This window comes from Vombatus ursinus, unplaced genomic scaffold (assembly GCF_900497805.2).
Source record: "Vombatus ursinus unplaced genomic scaffold, bare-nosed wombat genome assembly UNPS02012147.1, whole genome shotgun sequence".
Lineage (NCBI taxonomy): Eukaryota > Metazoa > Chordata > Mammalia > Diprotodontia > Vombatidae > Vombatus > Vombatus ursinus.
Window position 1 is genome coordinate 108,010 of NW_020951925.1, and position 19,104 is coordinate 127,113.

The 19,104-nt window shown below is 57.1% G+C and overlaps 2 protein-coding genes across 4 annotated transcripts in view; both read right to left on the reverse strand.

Annotated features, from left to right (window-relative positions):
* The window catches only part of UBE2G2 (ubiquitin conjugating enzyme E2 G2), a 28,065-nt gene extending 18,458 nt beyond the window's left edge, over positions 1-9,607 (reverse strand). The window contains exon 1 of one of the 3 annotated variants that reach the window (XM_027857417.1): positions 9,532-9,607. In XM_027857417.1, coding sequence (XP_027713218.1) covers positions 9,532-9,574 — 43 coding nt within the window. In that variant the 5' untranslated portion in view covers positions 9,575-9,607. Of the gene's footprint in view, positions 1-8,683; positions 8,703-9,531 lie in introns of those variants that run through there. The other 2 variants (XM_027857418.1, XM_027857419.1) reach the window with 2 other exon arrangements.
* Positions 9,608-11,179: 1,572 nt separating this feature from the next.
* The window catches only part of SUMO3 (small ubiquitin-like modifier 3), a 9,039-nt gene continuing 1,114 nt past the window's right edge, over positions 11,180-19,104 (reverse strand). Inside the window, exons 2-4 of the mRNA XM_027857453.1 lie at positions 14,008-14,136; positions 12,347-12,418; positions 11,180-11,985 (exon numbers count right to left, since the gene is read on the reverse strand). Of these exons, the coding sequence (XP_027713254.1) occupies positions 11,923-11,985; positions 12,347-12,418; positions 14,008-14,136 (264 nt within the window). The 3' untranslated portion in view covers positions 11,180-11,922. The remainder of the gene's footprint in view (positions 11,986-12,346; positions 12,419-14,007; positions 14,137-19,104) is intronic.

Sequence of the window (19,104 nt, forward strand, 5' to 3'; positions counted from 1 at the left end):
CACCCTTATTTTACAGAGGAAGAAACTGAGGCACAGAGCGGTGAAGAGACTTGCCCAAGGTCACACTGGCAGAGGCATCTACAGTGGGATTCGAACCCAAGGCACAACTAATCCTCTAACAGCTACTCCAAGCTGACCTGATCGATTACAAGGGTGCCTACAGAGAGAATGGGGTAAACGCCACCTGAGGGTTATCACAAAACTTCCAAAAATCATCCTGAGCAACATCTGTACAGCTCGGGGAGGGTTCTAGCATGCTTCACACACATTCCTTCACAACAATCCTGTGACTCAGTCACAGTCACGTCATTATCCCCATTTTTAAGATAAGGAAACTGAGGCTCGCTGCCCAAGGTCCTAGAGCTACTCTGAGGCAGGATTCAAATTCAGGGCTTCTTAACTCCAAGTACAGGGACTTGGAAATCCCTCCCACGGCAATACCCTCCTTTCACAGACAGAGCCGCCCAAGGCAGAGGGGATCTCTGAGGACATCACATTTGGCCTCTGCACACAGCAGGACTTTCATCTTGGTGAGAGGGGTAGGGTTGGACCCTGGTGGGAACCTTGGGAAGAGAGAAGAAATCTAATCACCCCAGTCTTGGGAGTCAAGTGAGAATCTAGCCAGAGAAGGGATGGGAAGACCACTCCCACCAAAGACACTGCCTGGAGTGCTAGGCTGCTTTTCCTTCCCTTCCTAAATCCTCCTCTCTCCAATTCTGGCCCATGGTTCCTGGAGGAGACCTCTGGGACAAAGCAATCAATCAGCAAGTACTGATTATAGATCTCTGTGCCCAGGCTCTAGGAATTAGAAACACAATGACCAAGGCAATCTGTACCGGTGAAGGGCTTCCAATCCAACAGACCAGTTTGGGGGGGGTAGGCAGGCCGGGGTGGGACAGAGAGCGGAACCTTCTCCTATTCTAGAGGAGACAAGAAGACACTGGGCCTTCTGGGCCAATGATGAGGTGACCGGCTGGGGAGTCGTGTGGAAGGGCTGGGTCCGGGGGGAGGGGAATCAGCTGCCCCCCCCACCCCCACCCCCAACTGCGTTTTCTCCCCTCTGGGAGTGGCTTCAGCCCCTGCCTTTCATGTTCTGTTGCCCACTTTCAGAGGGGAACCACTTGGAGACTGAATGCCGTCTTTTCTTCCTCATATCTGTAGCCCTAGTGCTCACCTAACCCAGAGCCTGGCACACAGAGGGTGCTTAATAAAGGCTCTTTCCAGCCTGAAATGACCAACACATAACTAACTGGTGAGGCAGGACCATGGACTGGGGTTGGATCTGCATAGAGATGATAAGAAGAGAGCCCAGGCAGTTAGGATTAGGGATGTGTCATGCAGTCAATCAGCATTTCTTTTTTTCTTTTCTTTTTTTTGGGGGGGGGCTAGACAATGGGGTTAAGTGACTTGCCCAGGGTCACACAGCTAGTGTTATGTGTCTGAGGCCAGATTTGAAATCAGGTCCTCCTGAATCCTGGGCCGGTGCTCTATCCACTGCCCCACTTAGCTGCATTTCTTAAGCACCTATTATACCAGGCCCTCTGCTAAGTACTAAAGATACAAAGAGGCAAAAGACGGTCCCTGCCCTCAGGGAGCTTACATTCTAATGTGGGAGCACAAATAAGCTCTACACAGGGGTTAGGGCAGGATCCCTATAGAAGAGGGCATTTGAGTTGGGGCTGAAAAGAAGTCAAGGAGGTCAGGAGGTGGAAATGAGGAGGGAGAAGGGACCAGAGGAAACATCTGGAGCTGAGACATAGAGCGACGTCCGCAGAGGCCGGGGCCACTGCACTGAAGGGTGTAAGAATCCTGCCAAGGGAGACAGGGGCCGGGTCATGAGGGGCTCGGATGTCACAGCATTTTGTATTTGCTCTCCGAGATTACAGAGTACAAGCGTGAAATGGTAGGTCCTGGGCTTTTGGAAAACCAGAGCACAGAGCTGGTAACTGTATCTACTGGAGTCGACAAGATCCCCAGTGATGTGGATAGGAGCAGTCACTCAGTCAAAAGGGGAGCCAGGAGGGAGCGGTCACGGAAAGCCCGAGGGCAGAGAATCTCCAGAAGCGGTGGTCCAGAGGGTCCAATGCTGCAGCGATGGAGATAGATGAGGCCTGAGACGAGGCTCCTTCGATGTGGCCACGCGGAGATTGGGTCTGATGGGATGGCGCCTAACGCACACCTCTCCTCACCAGAAACAGACCTCACAGAACACGGTCTCCCCAAGCTTTGTCTCTTCCAGGCTGCTCCAACCAATCAGTGTCCAGCACAGGCAGCATCCCTCTCCATCCTGGGCTCCCTCCTCCACAAGGCACCAGACCATCCATCACCCATCAGTGGTGGCGCTAGTCTCACCCCGCCCTTGTCTGTGGGCTGGCCTGCCCAGCCTCACCCTTTCTGCCCTTGGCCACCTCCACTTTCTCCTTTCTTCCCTTTTAAAAATGCCCATACTGCCATCTTGGTCCCCACCATTTCCTCCCTTTTGACCCAGAGCCTTATAACACAGAGAGGGTTCAGAAAAGCATCCCTGCCCCAGGACCACCACCCCTGCCTGGCTGATCCCTATGACATTGCAGCCTCACAGGACAGGGCCCAGGGACTCAGGCGCGGCCACCTCCCTGCCCATCCTTCAGAGTTCCCTGGCAAAGAACGTGACCACCCCACGCTGGTTAAACCCCAAGAACGTGGTTACTGCGGTAAGAGCTCACTGCTGGGGAGAAACCGCCACAAAAACTGGGCAGCGCATTTAGGGTTCAAGCAGCATTTCACACCGCATACCAAGACCAACCGCAACCAGAGCATTTAGACATAAAAGCAAATTATCTCATGTCTCTGTGTGTGTCTGTCTTGTGTGTGTGTCCGTGTTTGTCTGTGTGTCTGTATGTGTTTGTGTCTGTGTGTCTGTCTGTCTGTGTCCATCTGTGTGTGTCTGTCTGTGCATGTCTGTGTGTGTGTCTGTGCCTGTCTGTCTTGTGTGTGCTTGTGTCTCTGTGTCTGTCTGTGTTTATGTCTGTGTGTATGTGCCTGTCTTGCAATTGTTTGTGTGCCTGTGTCTCCATGTGTGTCTGTATGTGCTTGTCTGTGTTTCTGTGTGTGCATAGGTGTCTCTGTGTGCTTGTCTGTGTGTCTGTGCCCGTGTCTCCATGTGTGTCTCCATGTCTGTCTGTGTTTGTGTGTCTCTGTGTGTGCTTGTCTGTATTTCTGTGCATGTGCATGTGTGTCTGTATCTGTGGGTGTCTATGTGTCTCTGATTCTGTGTGTGTTTGTGTGTCTGTGTCAGGGGTGTCTGTGGGTGTGGGAAGGCATAAGCAAATTAGAAGAACGAGGAAGAAGCACCTTTTCTGATCTCTGGCCAAGAGAAGCTGAACACGACTCGCAGGGTCATCATTTGTGACCCTGTCTACCACCTGTCGTGAGCTCAAATAGGAAACTTTACTGTATAAATGTTAACATTTTGCACAAACAAAACCAATGAAGCTAAAGTTAGAAAGGAAACAGACAACTGGGGAAGAGAAATCTTGGCAGCATTTTTTCTGACAAAAGTCTCTCTGTGTCTCTCCCTATAGGTGTGTGTACGTATGGAACTAATCAAAATTGACAACACTAAGAGCCATCCCCAATAGAAAAATGGCGTGAGGAGGCGTGTTCTTACTACATTCCACAGACTGAGCTTTCTCTTTTAAAAGCCAAGTCAATAAGCATGCCTGAGGCCGTTGCTGTGTGCCTGGCCATTCTGCCCCGTGGGGGAGCCGGCTCCCCCGCCCATGTGCAGGGAAAGTTTCAGCTCAGAGTCCAAGGGAAAGGGTCCCAGGGTCCTCAACGGTGGCAGAGCAGATGGCCAGGCCTCTTCTCTGATACAACACCAAGCTGCCGCTTCTGAAGTAGAACCACTGGACGGCCCAGGGCTTGGATGACAGTCATGGGAGCTGGGCTGAAGCCTTTGCGGGGGGGGGCGCCCCTGGGCTGGAGGCCCTGCTCTGCCCCAGGCCCCACAGTCATCTCCACTGGCCCAGGTCCCACAGACTGTTCTTTGGGTCAGAATCAGAGCTGGCTGTGGCTGGGGCCTCGCGGCTCCTTCCGTCTGCCTGGGACGCAGCGGCTCTCTCTGCTTTTGGCCAAGAGAGTCAGACAGAGGAAGCACCGCATTGGGCCGGCCCGCCTGCCATCCGCTTCCCCAAAGTAATCATCCGCACTATCCTGTCAGCGGGCGCCGGCATCCGCCCCAACAGCCGGGTTGGACCCAAAGAACCCCCACCCTGCAGGCCCCAGAAGGACTCTGAAAATCCACAAATGAACCGCAGCTGTGGCACATAGCATGCTTACGTTTTTGCCAAACCAACCCAATTACATTTTAATCTGGCTCAGCCTGGCCATCCTCCAGCTGCACAACCGCTGCCCGCGGTCAGGAGACATCCAGGGTAAACTGTACCCAGAGAAAACCAACAAGCTGGCTGGTGGTCATCCAGCCTTAGCTCAAACACTTACAACAGTCCGCCCCTACACACGTATGCACACATATGCATGTAAGTACACGCACCACCCCCACACATATGCACAACCATGCACACAAGCACACACGTACATAAACACACGCACCACCTCCACATGTATGCACACATGTGCACACAAGCATAGAAGCACATGCACCACCTCCATGCAAGCATGCACACACATCCATGCATGCACATACATGCACACAAGCACATATGTGCACATGCACCACCCCCACACAAGCATGCATGCACCCATGTATGCACATGCAAGCACACACATACAAGTACATGTACCAGCCCTACACACATATGCACCCACCACACAAGCGCACGCGCACACACACACACACACGCACGCACGCACACCCTATCAAGGCAGCCCTTTCTGCTCTGTCAGGAAGGCTTCTTCCTCACAGTCCTCCATTTGCCCTTCTCCAACCTGCAGCCTGGAAGTGTCGCTCAGCTTAGGCCGAGCCTAAGCCTTCATCCGCACGCCAGCTTTCCAGACACGAAGGTGGGTTAGGTGCGCGTTTCTCCAGGCTTAACGTCCCCAATTCCTTCGCCTCACCCTGACACGGGACATCGAGACCTACTCTTGTTAGGGTAGTGTGCCCTCGCCCAGGAAGGTAAGCTGACAGGGCTGACGGAGGCCAGAAAACCTCCCAGACAGCTATGGGCCCCAGCACAGCGAGGCTGCCCAAATACAGGGAGCAGAGGAGACGCAGAACGGGACCAGGCTGCAGCTCACTGCATCTCGTCCCCAGACCCAAGTGAAACATGTCCGATCTCTACACGCCCATGCTGGACCACAGCAGACGGAAAGGAAAGGCTGGGCACGAGGCTGGGACATCTAGGGGTTAGAGGCTGGCCACACTGGCTAAAGCGGGGACAGTTCTGTGGTCTCTGGCTGGAGCTCCCTTTGGACATTCCGATGGTGACGCAGTCCCTGGAAGGGGGTGAGGCAGCGAAGGAGCCCCCAACACGGCCAAGCCCAGCTCTGGGGGCCGCAGAGCCTTGGAATCTGCCACTGCTTCCGGGCCACGCTTGACCCAACAGCACCACCTGGTGGCCAGGCACGGATCACCGGGCTGAGGAAAATCTCAAACACAGCAACTGGTATCTAGGACTCCATCTGCTACATTGTCTGACTCCAAGGAGGAAATGATTGGGGGGCGTGAAGCACAAGTAAGCGTGGCCCCAGGCGGTGGGCATTCAACGGGCCCACCGATTCCTAGAGAGTTCTAGAGGGTTCATCCATAGTCGGTCAAAGGACACATTTTATTTTCACCATCTGCCATGAACAAGAAAGTCACCGGGCCCAGAGAACACCAGTCCGGTCTTCAGCACTGATCTTGCCCATTCTGCCCAGGCTCCATCGGGGTTCAGAATGCTTATCTCAATGCCCACAAAGGCCAAAGGATCAGTGACCTCTCCAAGGAAACGCATGACTGGAGGGGGAGGGGAGCTCTCGGCCAGAGGGCAGGGCCTGGCCCTCTCCTAAGCCACCTCTGCCTTCCTCCCAGATCCAGCTCAGCCCCTTTTTTCACCACACCCTCCCTTCTTGAGTGCCTTGGCTTTCCGCCTCTAAAGATACACATCTGTACAGACTTGTAGACACTCGTGACCAACAGACCGGAAGCTCCCCGAGGCAGGTGCTGCTTCCCTGCTGCCATTTATCTCCCCAGTACAGAGCACAGCACACAGTAGGCAGTGGAGCTCTCTGGGGCGGGGGATGGGCACCTCTCCCACCTGAGTGAAGCAGATGTAGCAGACGGGCCACTGAGTACACCTCCAAGTGTCCAGGCCCGTCCCCTCCTTCAAGGCCAGGGACCCGTCGCCCAGAAGAAGGGGAGACCCCATCAGGTACAAGCTGTCCCTGGGCCTCCCCAAGCTGGAGGAAGTACCCTCCTTGGGGCTCCCAGCACAATCGGACAAGACGTGCTACTACAAACACAACTGCCTTTGATCAGAAAGAAAAAGAGGGGCCACAACGAATGGGTGTAGACTCCCTCCCTCCCCGATGAACGCTGGGGGACAGGAAATAGGGGCTCCGGCACTCAGTCCTGAGCGTGGGAGCCCGAGCAGAGGCCACCCCCCGGACGACCCGAGGGTCCTCGCCTGGGATTTTATGGGAAGAGGCCAAAGAGAGCTGCAGATGCCTGGCCCTGTGGTCACCCTGGACGACACGACAAAAGCTCGGCCTGTTCTCAGGAGCCTGAAGGAAGGTGGGGACGCCACTGCAGCTCCAGAGCAGAGATCCCAAGGAGGAGGAGGGCCGAACGCTCTCCATGGGAGGGAGGAGGGTTTTAACGGGATGTCCAAGCACCAACTGGTCTTTGCTTTGGCCTCTCGAAGGAGGTTTTCGTGGGTCACACGACCCAAGCCTCTACCATGATTCAATTCCAGATGAAGTTTTGAACATTAAAATGATCGATTTTTAATTTAACAAAAAGAAAGGAATGAAGAGAGTCGCTGGAGGAGAGGGCTTGGCGTCGGAGAGCCCAGGCTCTGCCCCAGCCGGACTACGTGGCCTAGGCCAGGTCACCAAAGCCTCGCAGTGCCCATCTGCGTCAGTGGGCAGGGGCGTCCCCTGCACTCACGGGAGCAATTACAAACCAAGACATATTTTCCCAAGCATGAGATGGGAGAGAAATCTGGGCTGGGCAGGAATTGTTCTGAAGACAATCTGGGGTCCCAATGGGCCTAGGTCAGATAAGGGGATCTTGTGGGTAGGAGCAGCGATCAGGGGCCATGGCCCCACAGAGACGTGACTGTCCTTCTGTCCGTCTTCCATTTGGCCAGACTACAGCTGAAGTGGCCACTTTGGTTCTGGACTCTGCCAAAGAGAAAAGAGCCGGAGCTTCCAGGCCAACAGCCTGGACAAGCTTATCTCTGACAAGAGATGTGATAGCTGTCCTCGAGGCTTTAGGAAGCACCTCCTCCCAGGGGCAGGTTCAAAAGCTTCAAAGAGTCCCCTGAGGCTGGATACGAGGAGGGGGCTTCCTGGGGGGTTCAGCCTGGCTCAAGGGCCCTTCCCAATCTGAAACCGATGTCCCTTCAGTTATAGACGAGCAAAAACAAGCAATGGGCACAAATCTATCCCAAGCCTGAACAATGGCTTCCTCTTCTACCTACACAAACGATGCCTCCCCTAGGGCAGTGACTTGTCGGGGTGCCGGGAGCGCGCACTCTCTTCCCGGGCTGGAACGACTTGGCGCTCCACAATTCGGAGGGCATTTACTGCGGGTGGCACATCCCAAGGGCTCGTTCTGCCTGATGTAGCAAGGCGGCGGCGGGGGGGGGGGGGGGGGGGGGCCCACCAGGCCTCCAGCATCTCAGCTGAAGGGGAGGGGTCTTGTTTGTTTATCTTCAAGCTGCTCCAGGATGCTGTCCAATGACAGCTTCCCCTCCCTTGCCCCTCTGGCTCAGGGCACATTTTCCAGGCCTATGTCTCTCTAAAAATCTGAACTGGCCCCCAAGACAGACAGAGACAGACAGACAGACAGACAGACAGACAGACACAGACACAGACACACACACAAGCACACTCAACACCGCACGGGAGTGCAGAGAAAGGCAGGGCAGCTTTGGCGCTCCCCTTGGCACCCTACACTGGAGGTCCACACTCCACTTGGCACACAGGCCAATGGCGGCCAGGAGCCAGGGACGCCTCCCCCCACCGAGCCCTCTTCCTGTGAGGAGGCGCTCTCAGAGCTGCCCAAGTTCTTTCTGACGCTTCAATTCTATGATTCTTTGGGACTTGAGCCAAGCTTTCGGGGTTCTCCGACGCGCACCATTGCATAAAGGGAAGGGAGTTCTGAAGCAAGAGTCTCAGGACCAAATCCTGGCTCACTCTGCTCCAGGGGACCTTGGACAAGTCACAAGTTACAAGCCTAGACCTCAATCTCCTCAACTGTAAAAAGGAGCCTCGGTTTCCTCATCTGTGAAAGGAGCTTCCCCCTCTGCCAGGATGGTGGTGAGACTTCCCTGCTCAGCCAAACCCAGATGGGCAGGAAGACTTCCTCGGGCCCTCCCTGGCACTGCCCTCCCACACCCTCTTCTTCCGTATTTCACTTGACACCGACTCCCCCATTAGAGTGGAAGCCTCCTGTGATGAACATCTGGCCGCCACACCCAGATGGCTCCAAAGGAGAGGGTGAGGCTGGTGACCCTGACAGCCCTGCCTCACTCACATCAAAGTCAACAGCAAGTCGTGTCATCATCTCCCTGACGCCACGGGCCTCTTCGAGAAGGAAGGACAAACCACGCCTTGTGACTGGCTGTCTGGGCTCCAGGCAAGCATGCAGCAGGCGCTTAATCAATGCTCTCACTGCTCTTCTGGGGACCCAAGAGAGCAGGGCAGGGTGTGAGGGCCCAATGGAGGCCGGTATGGCCCAGCCCTCGAGCAGCAGCCCTGAGTGTCCCTCCCGAACGCTGGACAACTCCTATGGTCATGCTTCTGTGGGAGAGTGCCAGGAGCTTCACCCTCAGGGGCTGAAGCCAGGGTTGGCTCTACCAGACCAAGTGTCCCATCCACCAACCGTGAGCACAGGCAGACCTGGGACTGGGGGGATGGGCCTAGGGACCCATGGCCATCCCTGCAAGAGGCTTCCACCATCTTCCCCACTGGCCACCAGCCCTGCCCCCCTCCCAGAAGCCGTGGAGCGCCACAGGGGTTTCCCAACCTGGCCCCCCAGGCAAGTCACTGCCCAAACAACCGCCGCCTGCCTCTGCCTCAGCTTCCTACTCTGTAAAATGGGCACCAGGGCTAGCTGTGCCGATAAGTGGGCTAAGCTGCCATAGACGCGGCTTGTTACAGGTGTAGACGGGCCCGCCCCGCCACGCCCCGCCCCGCCCCGCCGGCCGGTCCTCCCACCAGACAACCCAGGTCCAGCCTCCGGGCCCTTGCCCAGGCCGTGCTGCCTGCGCAAACGCACGAGGGGGGAGGGTTCCGCACCGCCCGCGCAGGCGCACTGCCCCCGGTCCCCCTCCCCCCGCCGGCCATGGCCTCAGCTTCCCCGCCCGGCCCGGCCGCACTCACGCTTGTACTCGGCCATGAGCCGCTTGAGCGCCGTCCCCGCCATCCTGGCCCCGCACCCGCCCCTTCCTCCTCGTCCTGCGCCGGCCCCGCCGGCCCACCGCCGCAGAACCTCTTCCGAGTTGACGCAGCCCCGCCCCAACCTCTTCCGGGTTCGCGTCATTGCGTCACGCTCACGTGCGCACGCGCACCCCCGCCTCCTACCGGCCAGCAGCCAGAGGGCGGGCTTGCGCATGCGCAACGATCCGGCAGGCGGCAGCCTGGGCCATGGGGGGGAAGAGGAAGGAGCGGAGGGGCGGGGCCCGGCAGAACTAGGGCGTGGCGGCTGCATCAGTGTAACAGGGACACAAATTCGAGGCGCCCCCTAGAGGCCCTTGGCCGCAACTGCACCAGAGAGCGCCGGTGATTGGTTCAGCGGCCACGTGGCACGACGTCTCCAGTGGAGGGCCCCCGGGGAATCTGCCTTGGGTCGGGAACAGGGACGTCAGACGCAGAGCTAAAAGTCTGGGGGGCTAAGTTGGGATCCCGAAGGGCCTGGTCGGCCCTTCGCATTAGGCTGAACCAGCAGGGTGGAGTTCAGTGGGAAAAATGGAGAAGTCCTCCCCATGGGCACAGACTAAACTGCCTAGGGGAGAAAGGCATGGGTTAGACCAACAGGGTCTGATCAGACAGACAGGGGCTGGGGAGCTTGAATGGGTCAGCACCAGGTGAGATCTCCAGCTATCAGGAGGTGGCAGTGGCTACACGTTCAAAGACACCCACTAGTCAGATGGACAATATCTGCAGGGAGGCTGTCACATCGGCCGGGGCTTCTACACTCCTCACCTCAGCCCCACCACTCCAAACCTAGTGTGACGCCACATGGAGCCATCCCCGGGGCTGCAGTCTTAGAGGGAGCTCACAGGAGGGGGTTCTCCTCCGTCCCCTGCAGAGGACACATGCCCACAACTGCCCTAGTCATTTCAGAAACGCTTTGTTCACGGGATCAGAAGCATCCAGACCCAGCTGACCGAGTGGCCGCCCTCCTCCTCCGGAGGCACCTGGAGGTCAAGCCTCTGAGCCCTTCAGCAGGGCGTCTTTTTTCTAAGGGGAGCCCCTAGTAAAATTCGAAGGATACCGGTGCACGGGGTCCTAGTCCAACTCGCCACTGTCCTGAAGCCCGGAGGCCACATGACTTGCACAGGCCCCTCCATCTCCCACCTCCATGACTGCCCAGGCCATCCCCCTCACTTCCAGGTTCATTCCCCAGGTAGCCAGTGCTCCTTTTCTCTTCCCTTCACTGACTTAGTTGTGCCGGCTGGTGTGTACCCTCCCTCCAAGTGGAAGCTCCAGGAGGGCAGGCCCCGCCTTCTTGGTCTCTGAAGGATGTTTGTGTCACTGGTCTAAACAAACAACTTCCAGACCCCCAAGGCTCTGAGGAGACAAAGGGATCCCGAGACCCAATTTAGTTTACATCACTTTAGATAAGGAGGAGGGAGGTCTCAGTTTCTTCATCTGTGAAGTGAGGGGGCTGGGCAGGACTGTCCCCAGGGTCGCGGCCAGGGAGCCGGCCATCTTGAGCCCTGCTCAGCGGGGCGCCCACGGGAGAGCCTCAAGGGCCGAGGCCGGACGCGGGGGGTGGCGGCGGGAGGTCGGAACACAAGCCAAGAGCCAGAGTACCAAACTATATTTACTGTTTACAGTAGTAAAGGACAACAAAGGACGTACAAATCAGAGAAGAGACAGGCCCGAGCCCACAGACACGGAAACGCCAAAGGAAAAGCCACCGTCAGCAGGCAGGTTCACGCAAGCGGAGGAGCCTCGAGATGGGAAAAGGTTGCAAGGGGCCGCCGGGGCGGGGGACAGCCCCCAAGGGGTCGCTCGGCAGGACGCGGGCAGGGGCACCGGGCCCATCTCCTGCCCCTGACCCTCACCTGCCGGAGCTTTTGTAACCCTGGAGGTGGCCCCTCCCCGCCCCGCTCCGGCCTCCTCCGAGGAGCCTGGCAGGTTGATCAGCGCCAATGATCCTGATTCAGCTGATGACAGCGCACAGGCGTCCCCCTCCCCCCACCACCGTGACCAGACGGAGTATTTACATGATTAGACGATGTAGCCAAGAAAGCATCCCAAGCGCGGGGGGCCGGCAGTTCGGCCCCCAAAGCAAAGGGGGGGAGAGAAGGAAGGAAAGTGAGGACAAACAGGCAAGAATCTTTTACTTCAGCAAAGAGAACATTCCACATTGGCCCAATTCGAGGTGTTGCGTCGTCTCCGCGAGGATCGTCGGGAGTCGCACAGACTACGTACGGTGAGTCAGAGAGAGAAGAGTTTGGATCCGCGTCCTCTGCGAGGGCGGAAGCATCCCACAATTCCCTATCCCAAGACAGAGGAAGACCCGGGGGGCTCCAGCCCACGCGCCTAACACGCTCCCCCCGTCTGCTGCTGGAACACATCGATCGTGTCTTCATCCTCCATCTCCAGCTGCTCGGGACCGGGAAGAAAAGAGACACGGGCTCGTTAGTGGTGGAAGGCTCCCTCGGTGGCCACCCCAGGAGGGCAGGCGCTCTCCCTGCGTCCCCTTTGGGCCACGACCCGGGCAAGGAGCAGGAGATCGGGACGCAGCCAGACCAGAGTCAGAGGTGACGCTTCCTCCCGGGTGGGACGGCAGGCCAGCTCACCCTGTGTGCCACCTGGCCTGGGGCCGGCCCCGGGGATGGGAGCACATCCAGGCCTCCCTGAAGGGAGGGAGGTGATCACGTCAGCACCCCAGGGACACCAGACGGGGGCTCCACATTTCCCAACCCAACAACAACGAATGGGAAGGTCCGTCTCGGGGTCATACCTGTGCAGGGGTATCCGTCTCATTAATTGGTTGACCATCAAATCTAAAGCGAATCTGTCTCATCGACAAGCCCTGAGATTTAAAAAACCACTGTCAGCACAGGCATGCAAAAGCCACCTTTTCCAGCACTCCTGGCCACAGCTCAGAATTTGGAAGCGCTTGGTAAACGGGTCAGAGAAGCGTGGACCCCAGGACCCCAGGACTGACCACCCTGGGTAAAAAGGCAAGAGGTGGCAGTCTCTGAAACTCCTCCTCCACGTGCATCCTGATCTCTTTACACATTGTGGGGAGGAAGGGAGATGGTGGGCACCCCGTCCAAGCGTGGGGGAAGGGAGGGGAAGCCACATCCATGGGTGGCATGGAGCCTTCCAGAATGGAAAGGCCTCCCCTGCTTGCTCCCTTCCCTGGACCATCCCATCAAGATGCCCCCAGCCTGGACTATCAGAAAGTCAAGGCCTTCCAAAGCGCCCAGACCAAGTGGCCATCGCCTCTGGGTGATCCCCAGCTGGCCTCTCGTGGCTCTGTGACCTTGCGTGGATGGACGAGGTGGAAGACTGGACTCTAGGTCAACCATGGCGGGAAGCAAATCCCAGCTCCCCCAAGTGAGCGGCCAGAAGCCCAGCCTTCCGCCAGAGGCGGTCTCCGCCACATTGTCCCATTCTAACCCACCTCTCCGATGGCATTTAGAACCACGGCCCCCACCAGCATGGCCCCTTCTCCCACATCTCTATTAATACAGAGTGTGGCATCCGACAACCTACCTGAGGATCCAGACAGAAAGAATAGTGGCCAGAGGCCAGGGATGCTCTCCCCCAAAGGCATCAGACCAAGCAAACTGCGGCAACAAAGCCTGCACCTCCCCAAAACGGAGGGGGGAGGCAGGGGCCCACCCTTGGTCCACACAGGGCTGCCTGGGCTGCAGCAGGGGAAATCATCCATTGGCACACCTACCCCGGAGGAGCCTGGGAGCCTGACCTCTGGTGGCCCCAGCCAGCTAAGCCGCCACTCCTCCATCATCCCTAGGTGCATGCCAATGAAGGGCCCTGGCTCCATCCCTCAGGAGAGGCTCCCTGCTAGATGGATCCCACCGCTGCTGACTGCAAACTGGTGAAAACTGCTTTTCCCTACACTCTTCTCAGCTTCCTGGGGATCGATCACACACCAACAGGCAAACCAGGGATCGGGACCTAACCCAAATGGAAATTTCTTGGAAGTAGTCAATGTGGCAAAATTCTTCCTTGAATGCCTCTGGAGAAAGGGGCAAATCAGGACTTCCCGGGAGTTTCATTTCTGGTTCTGGCAAAAAAAGGAGGCTGAGCTGAGCGGGAGGACAAGCTGCCATTCTAATGTAAACCAGATTCTCACAGGAGAAGTACCACCCCGCTTCCTCCTTCCCCTGCCCTAATTTTTTGTGGCTTTGTATAGCCAATGCCACACAAGTGACCACACACATCACACTTTGCTGGTGAAGAGAGTTCCTAAAGGTCAGTGGTGTGCCTGAAGTCCTGGGTGGGCTCTGAGCCTGCCTCGAATAGGATCCTTGGCCACGTGGGTGGGCTAGTCCCCTCCTCCCATTCTTAGGAAAACCAGTCAGTGGCTAGGGGTTGCAGAAGCATCCCCTCGCCAGGCAGATGGCAGTGTAGAGCTCTCCATCCCCATACCTGTCTCTCACAATATGCCTTCATTAATTTGTTCAGAGGTGTGTGCCGCTTAATTTTGAACTGGACCACTGACCCATCCTGCCCGGCTACCTTCAGGTTGATGTGATCATTCTCGGTTTTCACTCCTTCCTATAAAGAGAAAGAGGAAACAGAATGTCTCCAAGAACTCATCCCTAGTGCCCGAGATGGCTGGCGAGAACTCCTCCATCCACAAAGCAGGGACCTCCTGGGCACAAGGGCTGTCCCAAAGCCTCCCTCTCCCCGACTCAAGGAAGTTGGACCCCCTAGCTTTTAGAGTCCCACCCAACCTTGCCAGCCATCTCCCACCTCCATGACTTTGCACGGCTCTCCCCCAGGCCTGGGATGCTCCTGGAAGAGGCAGCTCAGGCCCCATCTCATGCAGAAAACCCTGTCTGGTGGGACCCTCCGTCCCAAGCGCCCTCAGACTCCTTTTACAATCAGTCTGTATGGACCTATGGCCCCCCCGCCCCGGATCCGAGGCTTCAGCATTTTTGGAAGCCCCCCTGGACCCTCCCAACCCTGAGAGGTAGGTTGTGTTATGATTCCCTTTACAGAGGGAGAAACTGAGGCAGACAGAGGTTCAATGATTTGCTCGGGGTTCTATGGCTATTAAGGGTCAGAAGCTAGATTAGAACTCAGGTCTTCCTGACACCAGGCTGAGCACTTTACCCCCTGGGTGCCTAGCTCCTGTAACATGTTTCTGCCCCAAGAACCTGAAGTAATAGGAGAAACTGCAAGGGAGGGAAAACCTCGTGCTGCTGAAAGCATGAGGCTGCCTGCCCTATGGGGGGTGGGCTTTCCCTTCATAGAGGCCAGAGACCCCTGAAGTCCTCTCATTAGCATGTGTCTGAGGTAACATGCAGCTGGCCAGTTCCACCTCCCCTCACCGGGGGCCCATCAGGAAAGGAGGGCCCCACGCTTCTGTAAAGGCAGACGGCAGAGCGGAGTGGCCTCTGGATTTGAAGGAAGGAAAGAAGACTTGGGTTCAAGTCACACCTCTGCCCTCACTACTGTGCGATCCTGGGCAAGTCTTTTCAGTCCTGCCAACCTCAATTACAGCCTCATCTGTACAAGGGGCACCTATACCTCCTGAGGTTATGGTGACAAAGGGCTTGACAGCCTCGAAGACAAGCTCCTAGTCAGAGGGACGCCCCAAGGGCCACACAGAGCCTTGGGAACCTGGGGAGTGAGAAGGGAAGCCCAGGAAAGTTGTCCTGAGGTCGGCCTCCTCTTTTCTATTTCTCCCACCCTCTGCTTCCTCCTTGGACTCCTCCTGCCTCTTTCGGGCCTTGACTTGAGGCCTGCCCATGGCACACAAGGCAGACAGGTACACGTGCACATGTGCACACTCACCCTGCAAAAGCTGGGCCAATTGGAGAGCCCCAGTGAAACTCTTCCAGTCTGGATTGCACCCAACAAATCAAGACAAAGGGCGAACCCAAGAGAAAAGGTGAAAGACCCCTGGCCTGAGGGCTGAGAGGCCGCTCTCTCTCCTGATGCCCTCCAGCTTTCCAAAGGTGCACAGAGAGTAACGTGTTTCCACTGGGTCACCTTTAGGTCCTTTTTCCTCAAAGGGAAGGAGGAGAAGGCAGCACCAAGATCCCTCCCACACCCCATCCTCGCTCCAGGCTCGCCATCTTCCCACTGCAAGGGAGGGGACCCTGGCACTCACCAGCAACAATTCCAACAAGGAGGCAAAAAGAAGATGTCTGGACCAGAAGAGTAAGCCCAAGGTCCCACCATGGATAAAGCCATGCTTTATTTCACAAAAACTGCTCAGAAAAGGCCCCAAGACTCCCACATCACACCCCCAAACACCCTGACTTGGGAAACATCTGACCCTGCAGGTGTGACTCAGCTCCCCAGAGAGGGGCTAGCACGTCCAATTAAATGGTAGAAACAGAGACAAAATTAATCTCTCTGAAATTAAACTACAAGAAACTGATTGGAAACATCTTTGCAGCCCTCGACTCTCTGAGGACCGGAAGCACACCAAGAAGGGAAGATGATTTTATAGCCCCAGGAAAAGATACTCAAGCTCCCCAAGAGTCAGGAAAATGCCAAGTAAGACAACCTTAAGGTGCCACGCCCCTGAGCCGGCAAGGGGGCACTGGCATGAAGCTTGTGAGCCAAGGTCTGAAACAATGAGCCATCACCAGCCCCCAGAAGCCCAGCTGGGTGAGGAGAATCCAGAAAGGACCACATGACCAAAAACAAAACCCAAAGAGGAAACCTTGCCTTCCCTCTGTCCTACTGCAAAGGTCGAAGGGGCCTACAGACCGAAGCCCATCTGGCCAACCCTCTGGCAAAAAGAATGACTCGTTCCAAGTGGCCCCAGGGCTAAGCTCTGGGGGCAGGAATCAAACCCCAGTCTTCCTACCCTCCAGCCCTCACTTCCTCAGTTGGGCAGAAATCAAGCCTGCTGACCAGTAGCCTGCCAACACTTCCCCGCTGTCCAGGAAGAGCTCAGGGTACAGCAGAGGAGACCAATAAGTCTCAAGGGGTCCAAGGCAACAGGGCTGCAGTCAAAGGGGTGAAGGTGCTGGCCTTTTTGCCTGAGGGGACCAAACCCCCGAGAAAGCAGCTCTCTGGGTTCTGGCCTTGAGTGTCTTCCTAAGCTGTGTGGGGCCCGGGGCCCCTCGCCAGGGCCACCAGTCTCCTAGGTAACCCCAGAGCCTGTCAGCATCCCACTTTTCCTCAGCCTCCGATTCTTTAAGAGAAGCAGCTCAGGCCAGTCCTGATGCCAGCCTCCCTCCCACGAGGTCACACTGCCCCCTCCCCCCCAGCTGGGGAAGCAGGACCTGGCAGAGTACTCCAAGAAGGCCTGGCCTCCATCAGCCAGTCACCTAGCTGGCGTGACTAGAGAGGTGGCATTGGGATGCGTCGTTTCGCAGAGCGCGAGGGTCACAGCCTCTCCTTTCAGGGTCTGGACAGAATGATTTATCAAGCTTCTACCAGGTACAAAGACAAAAGCCAAACAGCCTCCACCTTCAAGGCATCTGACAGGGAAGGTGAGTAAACTGAAGGCCACAGGGGGACGGAGAACACAAGAACAACATGAGGGGTCAGGGAAGACTTCCCCAAGGGAAGCAGAGGTGAGGAGGCCCCCGCGAGCCACCGAAGAGGATGGCGCGACGCCACAGTCCCACTGACAGCAATGACCGAGCCAGCGGGAAGGCTGCTATCGCCTGAACTTGGTGACTGTCAGAGGGAAGAGGCAGGGATGGTGCTATGGGCAGAGCGGCCCTCACAGGAACAGGGATGTCCCGGAGAGGCAGACAGCTGGCGAGGAGAGCCCCGAGCTCACTCATGTAGGGATACTTGTCCCCTTCCCAAAGGAAGCGAGGGCAGAGATGGAGGAGCATCCAGGACAAAGCTATGGGGAGGGAACGAGAAGAGGCTGAGCCTCCGGGTGGGGTGGAGGCTGACGGAGGCCTACTGGAGCTGGCAATGAAAAGCGATGGAATGGGCTGCCAGCACTGCCAGGGCCTGGGAGGTGGAGGAGGAGAGGAGGAGAGGAGGACAGAGGCCCCAGGCCCTTCTCTCTGCCAGCCCTGCTGGCCCCCCAACCACGCAACAGCTAGAAGGGTTCAGCGGGATGGCATTCCCGTCCCCATTCATTCATGCCCTGGCTGAGCCAGTCCTCGGACTGAACCAAGGCCATGGATGAGGAAAGCGGAAACAGAAAAGTGCTGGCCCCCAAGCCCTCTCAATGACCATCTACAGGCAAGCATGTAACGTTGGTTTAATGCATGAGTCTTTCAAATAATAACAATAACCATAACCAACTGCCCAAGGGAAAGGCTTTCCTGAGCCACCAGCTCTTAGCTTAGCAGGTGGGCCCAACACGCCTGCTGGCAGTCAAGAGCCATGCCTTTGAGGCCAAACAGGCTGCACACAATCTTGCACCAAAGCTCTGCCAGGCCAGCTCTTGGGCAGCGACACAGGTCTGCTGTCTGAGCTCCAGCTGAGCCAAGCCCAAACCCCCCAAGCAGCAGCATGGCCTCACTGACCCACCTGGAGACCACCTACAAACATTAACTTAAAAGATCCTCCTGGGGACACAAGTCTACACTGACCCTACACTGGGTTCCTGTGAATGTAAGGGTAATGAGAAATGTCCCCCATGGGAACTTTAGGCATCCGCCCTGGCAGAGTGTGCTTAGGGGTTTCCATGAAGAGCTACACAAGGGCCTCCCAAACAAAGGCCTCAACCTCTCTCCCTTGGGGCCTTCAGCTGAAAGGTGGGCATGAGGAAAGAAGACCAGAAACACGTGGGTGGTGCAGAAGGGAGAGCTCAGGACAGCCGCTCTCCCATCAGGCTGGGCCCCGACTAAGCCGGTGACCAGGAGAAAACCGGAAAGGCCCTCGGCCCTTCTCACCCACAAGGCCACCGGGAAAAGCATCCTGGAAGATGACAGGGGCCCAGAACAGTGGAGGGGAAAAAGAGGCACGAGGAATCCTCTCCTGCCAAGAGGGGTCGCAGAGGGCCTGAATCGGAGCCCACCCCCAGTTGGCCTCTCTGCCTCACACACCCTGTGATGAAGCCCAGAAGTGACAGTAAGAGGGAGGAGGGAGCGAGCAGGCTTTCTCAAGGGGAGCCTGCCCTCTTAGCCCAAGGCCACAAAGTGCAGTCTGGCTGCCGGGTCCAAGGATGGTGGAGGCTGGACACTGGGAGGTCCACATGGACCAGGAGGGAGGCCCTCCGGAGGTGAACCTCGCATGGTAAGAGCAGATGGACACGAGTTGACCACCAGTGGAGCCACCAAGCATGTGCTCCCTGGGCAGCGCCCTCCAGGTGTGAATCACGGGGCTCCAAACAACCGACTCAGAAGGCCCAGAGGGGGCACCCGGTGTCTACCATCCCCCCCCCACATGGGCACCAAGGAGGGAGCCCAGGACACAAGGGCCTTGAAGTCTCCTGCCACCCACCACCCACCTGAACAGCCCACCCCTCAAGGAGCCCAGGTCAAGGGGCCTCTTCCCAGGACTGCCCCTCTCTGGAGGTTCCTGCCTCCAAGTGGGCTCAGGGCACTGGAGAGAAGAACAAGAGATGGGGCTCCTGCCCCCAGGGGC